A 9840-nucleotide genomic window follows, 5' to 3' on the forward strand; every position below is an offset into this window, starting at 1 on the left:
ATTTCTGCATTTTGTTCCAAAATCACCAGTGCTTAAGAGGGCAAGTGTATATACTTTTTGCAATATCTTATGAAAACCATTCTAAACTTTTGGACAATGTACTTATTTTACTCACTGAAAAACATACCAGTTTCAGCAACAGAACTTGTGCAAGCATTTCATGTTTTACCTGCATTAATACACTTCAATGCATCCACATTTAGAACTGCAGATGTAACTGAAGAAAAGTCTTAACTTTTTTTTTTTCCCCCCACTTGGAAATGTGACCAAATCTGTTCCAACAGACAGTTCTACTTTAAGCAATAATCCAGATGATCTGGTATAAAGTGTCTTGCTTTGCTACAAATATTTAACCAAATATTTACCTCAGAAGAAACAGGCTGAACGTTTGAAAAATCCAACCAAGAAAGGAGTAATTTATGACTCTGTGGAGCAAGGTGCTGTTTGTATTTTGTTTGCTTTAATGAAACTTTTCCAGAGCTTATACTTGCTTGTCATACTTTTTTTCAGTCAATATACTGTCTTTAGCTTGAGTGAGAGGACATGTTTGCTGTCATTTTTGGATACCCACCTCATTTTCATCCAGATTTTTGAAATGCAGTTAGAGAATAGAATAGAATAAACCAGGTTGGAAGAGACCTTCGAGATCATCATGTCCAACCCATCATCCAACACTACCCAATCAACTAAACCATGCAACCAAGCATCCTGTCAAGCCTCGCCCAGAACACCCCCAGCGACGGCGACCCCACCACCTCCTCAGGCAGCCCATTCCAGTGGGCAATCACTCTCTCTGTGTAAAACTTCCTCCTAACCTCCAGCCTAAACCTCCCCTGATGCAGCCTGAGACTGTGCCCTCTTGTTCTGGTACTGGTTGCCTGGGAGAAGAGACCAACCTCTGCCTCACTACAACCTCCCTTCAGGTAGTTGTAGAGAGCAAAAAGGTCACCCCTGAGTCTCCTCCTCTCCAGGCTAAGCAACCTCAGCTCCCTCAGTCTCTCCTCATAGGGCTTGTGCTCCAAGCCCCTCACCAACCTTGTTGCCCTTCTCTGGACACGCTCCAGCAAGTCAACCTCCTTCCTAAACTGAGGGGCCCAGAACTGGACACAGTACTTGAGGTGCGGCCTAACCAGTGCAGTGTACAGGGGCAGAATGACCTCCCTGCTCCTGCTGGCCACACTGTTCCTGATGCAGGCCAGGATGCCATTGGCCCTCCTGGCTGCCTGGGCACACTGCAGGCTCATGTTCAGCCTACCATCAACCAGCACCCCCAGGTCCCTTTCCACCTGACTGCTCTCCAGGCACTCTGACCCCAGCCTGTAGCTCTGCATGGGGTTGTTGTGGCCAATGTGCAGAACCCGGCACTTGGATGTGTTCAATCTCATGCCGTTGGACTCTGCCCATCTGTCCAGCCTGTCGAGGTCCCTCTGCAGAGCCTCTCTACCCTCCAGCAGATCAACTCCTGACTCCTGAGAGACATGCTTTAGAGTATTAATGCTTAAAAATCCCAACCAACTGAACCCACCCCACAACACAAAACCCCCCCAGTCCTTCACTGAGCAAGGTTTATTTTATGCATTGGCAACTTTTTCCAGCAAACCAAACCCAGGTGTTTAAATTTAATTCCCTGGTAATCACTCACTACCCTTAATTACAGCAATACCAACAGACAGAGGGAAATGTGAATGGTTGGACTTGATCCCACAGCTCACAACTGCTTAGCAGTTATATTTCACCATACACTCTCTCTCCTTGAGAGTGTTAACTGTAACAGCTGAGAGAATGCTGAATATGACTGAAGTTTTTTTGAGAGCTCATCAAACTGACTGCAACTAGTACTTGAGTGGGGTGATGCAGAAAGAGTGTATTTGAAATCAACAAGGGAGCTTGGTAATGAAGAATAGGACAGGCTAGAAAAAATGATACTCTGTACAACTGAAGCAAATGCAGGTAGTGTTCTATAGTGAAGGAGAGAATAGTGAATAGAATAGGCTGAAATGTGAGGGATCTGGAAGGTACACTGGGCATGCACCCATAGCCAACAAGTTGAGAGACTGGGTAAGCATCAGTAAAAGGGTGTGAGGGGGGAAAAAGAGCTCAAGTTGAAATGACAGAATGATAACCCATGAGTGTACAGTTTCAGAGCCTGGAATGGATGACATAAAGCAAAATTATAAAGTACATTTGTTTTATTCTTTTTCATAACAAGGTAGGAATACCTACCCTAAATGCAGGGTGGAAGAAATAAAGCAACTAGCAAAAGCTTCTTGCACTTTTTTGGTCATCTTTAGCTGCAATTTATTTTATAGCTTTCTTTTTGAATGCTCAGAACTTTATTTAAAAAAAAAAAGGAAGACACATTTGTAAAATGTCTGGGTTTGTCTATGTCAGTATAAAATGCTGACTGTAGTAGTAGTATAAAATACTACTGTGAAAGTTGGAAACAGTTTGGTTTGAACCATCTGTACCATTTCTCCTCTTTTTTAGGAACATCATAAAAGATCAATTCCAAAAGATACCTGGAATCTTTTGTTAGACTTTGGAAATATGATTGCAGATGATATGTCCAACTATGACGAAGAAGGTAAGTAGTGCTTGAATAACCTAAAGCAGTGGGAAAGCGGAATTACGTTATTGCTATAGACAATCAGCAGAACATGCTGCTACTTTCTGTCGTAATTTGTGCACCCACAGAGGTGTAGCTGCAAATACAGTGTCATGCAGAACAGTAATGATAGGAGGGTTAAGTAGTTTGCCCTAATGTGTAAACAGAAGTAAAGATTCTGGTAGGCCTTGATGGAGCAAATTATCCTGGCGGCAATAACTGCACACCTGAAGGATGGCCAAGGGCTCAGGTCCACCCAACATGGAATTAGGAAGGGCAGATCCTGCCTCTCCAACCTGATCTCCTTCTGTGATCAGGTGACCCGTCTGGTGGACGTGGGGAGGCCTGTGGATGTGGTCTACCTGGACTTCATCAAGGCCTTTGACACCGTCCCCCACAGCAAACTGCTGGCTAAGCTGTCAGCTCGTGGATTGGACAGCAACACTCAGTGCTGGGTTAGGAACTGGCTGGAGGGCCGAGCCCAGAGAGTGGTGGTGAATGGTGCCACATCCAGCTGGCAGCCAGACACCGGTGGCATCCCCCAGGGATCAGTGCTGGGCCCCATCCTCTTTAACATCTTCATTGATGATCTGGATGAGGGGGTTGAGTCAGTCATCAGCAAGTTTGCAGATGACACCAAGTTAGGAACAGATGTTGGTCAGTTAGAGGGTAGAAGGGCTCTGCAGAGGGACCTCGACCGACTGGACAGATGGGCAGAGTCTAATGGCATGGCATTTAACAAGTCCAAGTGCCGGGTGCTGCACTTTGGCCACGGCAACCCCATGCAGAGCTACAGGCTGGGGTCAGAGTGGCTGGAGAGCTGCCAAACAGAGAGGGACCTGGGGGTGCTGATTGACACCTGCCTAAACATGAGCCAGCAGTGTGCCCAGGTGGCCAAGAGGGCCAATGGCATCCTGGTCTGTATTAGGAATAGTGTGGCCAGCAGGAGCAGGGAGGTCATTGTGCCCCTGTACTCTGCACTGGTTAGGCCACACCTTGAGTCCTGTGTCCATTTCTGGGCCCCTCAGTTTAAGAAGGACATTGAGACACTTGAATGTGTCCAGAGAAGGACAACAAGGCTGGGGAGAGGCCTTGAGCACAAGCCCTATGAGGAGAGGCTGAGGGAGCTGGGATTGTTTAGCCTGGAGGAGAAGGATCAGGGGTGACCTCATTGCCCTCTACAACTACCTGAAAGGTGGTTGTAGACAGGAGGGGGTTGGTCTCTTCTCCCAGGCAACCAGCACCAGAACAAGGGGACACAGTCTCAAGCTGTGCCAGGGGAGGTTTAGACTCGAGGTGAGGAGAAAGTTCTTCACTGAGCGAGTCGTTCGTCATTGGAATGTGCTGCCCAGGGAGGTGGTGGAGTCACCGTCCCTGGAGGTGTTCAAGGGGAGATTGGACGTGGCACTTGGTGCCATGGTCTAGTCGTGAGGTCTGTTGGGACAGGTTGGACTCGATGATCCTTGGGGTCTCTTCCAACCTTGGTTATGCTGTGATACTGTGAAGGGCATCAGTTAAGCTTGTACTTGTGTAGGGTTTTTTTGTACCAAAGCATTGCTAACTGCAAAGAAATACACTCTTTTTCTACTTGCAAGAATACTGGTTTTACTAACCTAAAAGCAATTTACACTTTGTAACTAATCCTGCAAACCCTGTTTTGGAGTGATGGACTAGAGGAAAAACTCCCAAGTTACGAATGGCTCTAATGGGAAAGCCAGGGGTTTGCTATCAACTAATGTGTATCACGGTATAACTAAGGTTGGAAGAGACCCCAAGGATCATCAAGTCCAACCTGTCCCAACAGACCTCACAACTAGACCATGGCACCAAGTGCCACGTCCAGTCTCACCTTGCACACCTCCAGGGATGGTGACTCCACCACCTCCCTGGGCAGCACATTCCAATGACGAACGACTCGCTCAGTGAAGAACTTTCTCCTCACCTCGAGTCTAAACCTCCCCTGGCACAGCTTGAGACTGTGTCCCCTTGTTCTGGTGCTGGTTGCCTGGGAGAAGAGACCAACCCCCTCCTGTCTACAACCACCTTTCAGGTAGTTGTAGAGGGCTATGAGGTCACCCCTGATCCTTCTCTTCTCCAGGCTAAACAATCCCAGCTCCCTCAGCCTCTCCTCATAGGGCTTGTGCTCAAGGCCTCTCCCCAGCCTTGTTGCCCTTCTCTGGACACGTTCAAGTGTCTCAATGTCCTTCTTAAACTGAGGGGCCCAGAACTGGACACAGTACTCAAGGTGTGGCCTAACCAGTGCAGTGTACAGGGGCAGAATGACCTCCCTGCTCCTGCTGGCCACACTATTCCTAATACAGGCCAGGATGCCATTGGCCCTCTTGGCCACCTGGGCACACTGCTGGCTCATGTTTTGGCGGGTGTCAATCAGCACCCCCAGGTCCCTCTCTGTTTGGCAGCTCTCCAGCCACTCTGACCCCAGCCTGTAGCTCTGCATGGGGTTGCCGTGGCCAAAGTGCAGCACCCGGCACTTGGACTTGTTAAATGCCATGCCATTAGACTCTGCACATCTGTCCAGTCGGTCGAGGTCCCTCTGCAGAGCCTTTCTATCCTCTAACTGAATACATAGAATACATAGAATAAACCAGGTTGGAAGAGACCTTCAAGATCATTGCGTCCAACCCATCAACCAATCCAACACCGCCCAAACAACTAACCCACGGCACCAAGCACCCCGTCAAGTCTCCTCCTAAAAACCTCCAGTGATGGCAACTCCACCACCTCCCCAGGCAGCCCATTCCAATGGGCAATCACTCTCTCTGTATAGAACTTTTTTCTAACATCCAGCCTGAACCTCCCCTGGCGCAGCCTGAGACTGTGTCCTCTTGTTCTGGTACTGCTTGCCTGGGAGAAGAGACCAACATCCGTCTGTCTACAACCTCCCTTCAGGTAGTTGTAGAGAGTAATAAGGTCACCCCTGAGTCTCCTCTTCTCCAGGCTAAGCAACCCCAGCTCCCTCAGCCTCTCCTCGTAGGGCTTATGTTCCAAACCCCTCACCAACTTTGTTGCTCTTCTCTGGACTCATTCCAGCAAGTCAACCTCCTTCCTAAACTGAGGGGCCCAGAACTGGACACAGTACTCGAGGTGCGGCCTAACCAGTGCAGTGTACAGGGGCAGAATGACCTCCCTGCTCCTGCTGGCCACACTGTTCCTGATGCAGGCCAGGATGCCATTGGCCCTCTTAGCTGCCTGGGCACACTGCAGGCTCATGTTCAGTCTGCCGTCGACCAGCACCCCCAGGTCCCTCTCTGCCTGACTGCTCTCCAGCCATTCTGACCCCAGCCTGTAGCACTGCATGGGGTTGTTGTGGCCAATGTGCAGAACCCGGCACTTGGATGTGTTAAATCTCATGCCGTTGGACTCTGCCCATCTGCCCAGCCTGTCGAGGTCCCTCTGCAGAGCCTCTCTACCCTCCAGCAGATCAACTCCTGCCCCCAGCTTCGTGTCGTCAGCAAATTTACTGATGATGGACTTGATGCCCTCGTCCAGATCATCAATAAAGATGTTAAAGAGCATGGGGCCCAGAACTGATCCCTGGGGCACACCACTGGTGACTGGCTGCCAGCTGGATGTGGCACCATTCACCACCACTCTCTGGGCTCGGCCCTCCAGCCAGTTCCTAATCCATCGCAGTGTGCTCCCATCCAAGCCATGGGCTGACAGCTTGGCCAGGAGTTTGCTATGGGGAACGGTGTCAAAGGCCTTGCTGAGGTCCAGGTAGACTACATCCACAGCCTGCCCCCCATCCACCAGGCGGGTCACCTGATCATAGAAGGAGATCAGGTTGGTCAGGCAGGACCTGCCCTTCCTAAACCCATGCTGGCTGGGCCTGATCCCTTGGCCATCCTCTAAGTGTTGTGTGATTGCACTCAAGATGACCTGCTCCATGATCTTTCCTGGCACTGAGGTCAGGCTGACAGGCCTGTAATTCCCTGGCTCATCCAACCGGCCCTTCTTGTGGATGGGCACCACATTGGCCAGCTTCCAGTCATCTGGGACCTCTCCAGTGAGCCAGGAGTGATGAAAAATCATCAAGAGTGGCTTGGCCAGCTCATCTGCCATCTCTCTCAGCACCCTAGGATGGATCCCATCTGGTCCCATGGACTTGTGGGGGTCTAAGCTGCTGAGGAGATCTCCTATCACTTGCTCATGGAACACAGGGAAATTATGCAGCTCCCTGGCTCCTTCTGCCAGCTCTGCAGGCCAGCTGTCTGCAAGACGTTCTTTCCCGCTAGTATAAATTGAGGTAAAGAAGGTGTTAAGTACCTCTGCCTTTTCCTCATCCTGTGATACAACATTTCCCTCCATGTCAACCAAGGAGTGGAGGTTGTCCCTGCCCTTCCTCTTGCTATTAATATATTTATAGAAGGACTTTTTGTTGTCCTTCACATCAGAGGCCAGTTTAAGTTTCAAATGTGCTTTTGCCTCCCTAATTTTCCTCCTACATGCCCTAGCAACCTCTTTAAACATTCCATGGGTTGCCTCACCTTTCTTCCAAAGATTATACACCCTCTTTTTTTCCCTTAGTTCTATTAAAAGTTCATTGGCCATCCAGGCTGGCCGTCTGCCCCGGCGGCTCCTCTTCCGGCACACTGGCACAGCCTGCTCCTGAGCCTTCATCAGTTCTTTCTTGAAGCAGGTCCAGCCCTCCTGGACCCCTTTATTTTTAAGGGCTTTCTCCCAAGGAACCCTCTGAATTATTTCCTTGAGCAACCTGAAGTCCGCCCTCCGGAAGTCCAGAGTGGAGGTCTTCTTGCTGCCCCTCTTAGTTTGACCAAATACCGAAAATTCAATTATTTCATGGTCGCTGGCCCCTAAACAGCCTCCGACCACCACATCACCCACCAGCCCTTCCCTGCTGGTGAAGAGGAGGTCAAGCATAGCCTTGCCCCTGGTAGGCTCACGCAGCACCTGGGATAAGAAGCTGTCCTCCATGCAGTCTAAGAACCTCCTAGACTGCCTCCTCTCTGCTGTGTTCAGATCCCAGCAGATGTCAGGCAGGTTGAAGTCGCCCATAAGGACAAGGTCAGGAGATCTTGAGACAGCCTTAAGCTGTCTATAGAATGCTTCGTCGACATCATCCTCCTGGTTGGGTGGTCTATAACAGACTCCAACCAGGATGTCTGCCCTACCGGTCTTCCCTCTAATTCTTGCCCACAAGCATTCAACCTGATTGTCCCTAATCTCTAGCTCAATGGCATCTAGTGCCTCCCTGATGTACAGGGCCACCCCTCCACCCCTTCTTTCTTGTCTATCTCTCCTGAAGAGCCTGTAGCCATCAATTGCAACACTCCAGTCATGTGAGCTATCCCACCACATCTCCGTGATGGCAACTATGTCATAACTTTCCTGCTGCAACAAGGCTTAACTAACTAACAAGGCTGACTGACATCTGTTCCCAACTTGGTGTCATCTGCAAACTTGCTGATGACTTATGAACTTAGTAGTGCGGATTTTTGTGCTTTAAATGTATTTCATTTGTACTAAGAACTGTTGCTACAAGAGATTCAGATGCTTTATATGTAAAGTAGGGTTTTGAAGTGTTTATCATGCCACATGTTAAAGCTGGACGAGGGGGGAAATGCCAGAGGGAGCTTCTGATCTTTTGTATTCAGAGACTTATTGCTGATAGCACCACACTAATTTCTGAATTGCTTGACTTCTCCCTAGGAGCATGGCCTGTTCTTATAGATGATTTTGTGGAATATGCACGACCGGTAGTCACAGGAGGAAAACGTAAATCTTCCTAATCCTCGACTTGTCACTGTGGACTGAATGTGCGCTCTCAGCTGCATTAGGTAATGAAGATTGCTTGACTGATAACTGTGTACATCTTGTGGGTTTCAGTGGTCATGATGAAATTCTGGAGAGAAAAAGGAAATTCTTCCCTTTTGCCTAAAGGAAAACACGGCTCGCTTGTGGACACCTCAAGACAAACTCAGAATATAGTCCAGGCTGTTTGTAGGCTACTGGCTGTATCATATAGGCTGTAGATTTTTGCATGATTTTATACTTTGGAGAAGTGTAACTAGAGGCCTTTTTATTGAAGTTTTGACAGCACAGCATGCCATTCAGTTCACGATCCAGAGTGAACACCAGCAGTTACATAAACAAAGCTGTATTATATTGTACTGATAATAAAAGCAGTATTTGTGGTGTATATAAATTAAATCCCTGAATAAAACTTATGCAGTATGTTTTATTTTTATAGAAGTGAGCTCCATGGATCTGTCCTGACATAAAATTGTAACAGAACAAAAAGACCCACACTTTTGGCTTTTTTTCCACTTGTCAGAATCTTAAATGTGTATGTTGAAGTCCTAGTTGTATAGATTTATTGCATTCAGCCTTTTGTTTTCTCTATTCGTTTAACTTCCTCATTTTTCTTGGGAGTGCTTGAACGTGTAACAGTACCATTACTGAGGAAGGGCTCTTTGCTCTGTGCTGTGCTGCAACTAGAGCTTGTTTTGGGTGGTTTTTTTTTAACTAGACAACCAAAGATGCTTTTTATAATTTGTTTGATTATCATAATTCAGTTATTTATTTAAGATAATGATCTGGTGGAATGGAATATAACACTTAGTTTTATCTGTAGCCTGGAAGGGATCATAAATTCTAGCTAAACGCAACATGGTTGTGAATGCTATTCCTGACACGCCCCACAGAAAGGAAGTGCAAATAAGGTAAATACCTAACCAGCTGGCTTTTACTTTAGAGAAATAGTAAGGAGACTTTGATCATAATTGCCATTCATGCCCCTGGATGTATCATGCATTCTGTTTTACTTCAGGGAAAAATAGTAAGTTAATGCAGTATTATTGATCTGAAGGCTAGTAGAATTGGACTGCTTTTCACCAGATCTAGATTTTTGCTGTCACTTGTTCCCCTCTTTCACCAGCCATTGATTATAAAGTGTACAGAGGTCAGTCTCCTTTCTCAACAGTCTTCACATGGTTAAGCACAAAAAATGTTTTTATCAGAAATTATTAAACCTGTCTTCACACAGGGCTCTTAAATGCTACCTCATCAGAATGAGTTTGTCATAGCCACTGTAAAGGCTTGTTGAAGATTTTTTTTTTAAAGAGTATGTACAGCAATGATTAATATATTTTCTGTAATCAGAGCTGAATGGATGGAAGAGCTTAATGCACTATTTTATCTAAAATTTTATATCTGGATCACATCAGAGCAGTCAAGTATTGCATGACAGCATA

The 9840-nt window shown here is 47.3% G+C and overlaps 1 protein-coding gene across 1 annotated transcript in view; it reads left to right on the forward strand.

The window, feature by feature from the left end:
- DCUN1D2 (defective in cullin neddylation 1 domain containing 2) overlaps positions 1-8815 on the forward strand; it is a 32882-nt gene extending 24067 nt beyond the window's left edge. The window contains exons 6-7 of the mRNA XM_009898721.2: positions 2488-2584; positions 8297-8815. Of these exons, the coding sequence (XP_009897023.1) occupies positions 2488-2584; positions 8297-8376 (177 nt within the window). The 3' untranslated portion in view covers positions 8377-8815. The remainder of the gene's footprint in view (positions 1-2487; positions 2585-8296) is intronic.
- Positions 8816-9840: the final 1025 nt, after the last annotated feature.

Source organism: Dryobates pubescens, chromosome 7 (genome assembly GCF_014839835.1).
Source record: "Dryobates pubescens isolate bDryPub1 chromosome 7, bDryPub1.pri, whole genome shotgun sequence".
NCBI classification, from domain to species: domain Eukaryota; kingdom Metazoa; phylum Chordata; class Aves; order Piciformes; family Picidae; genus Dryobates; species Dryobates pubescens.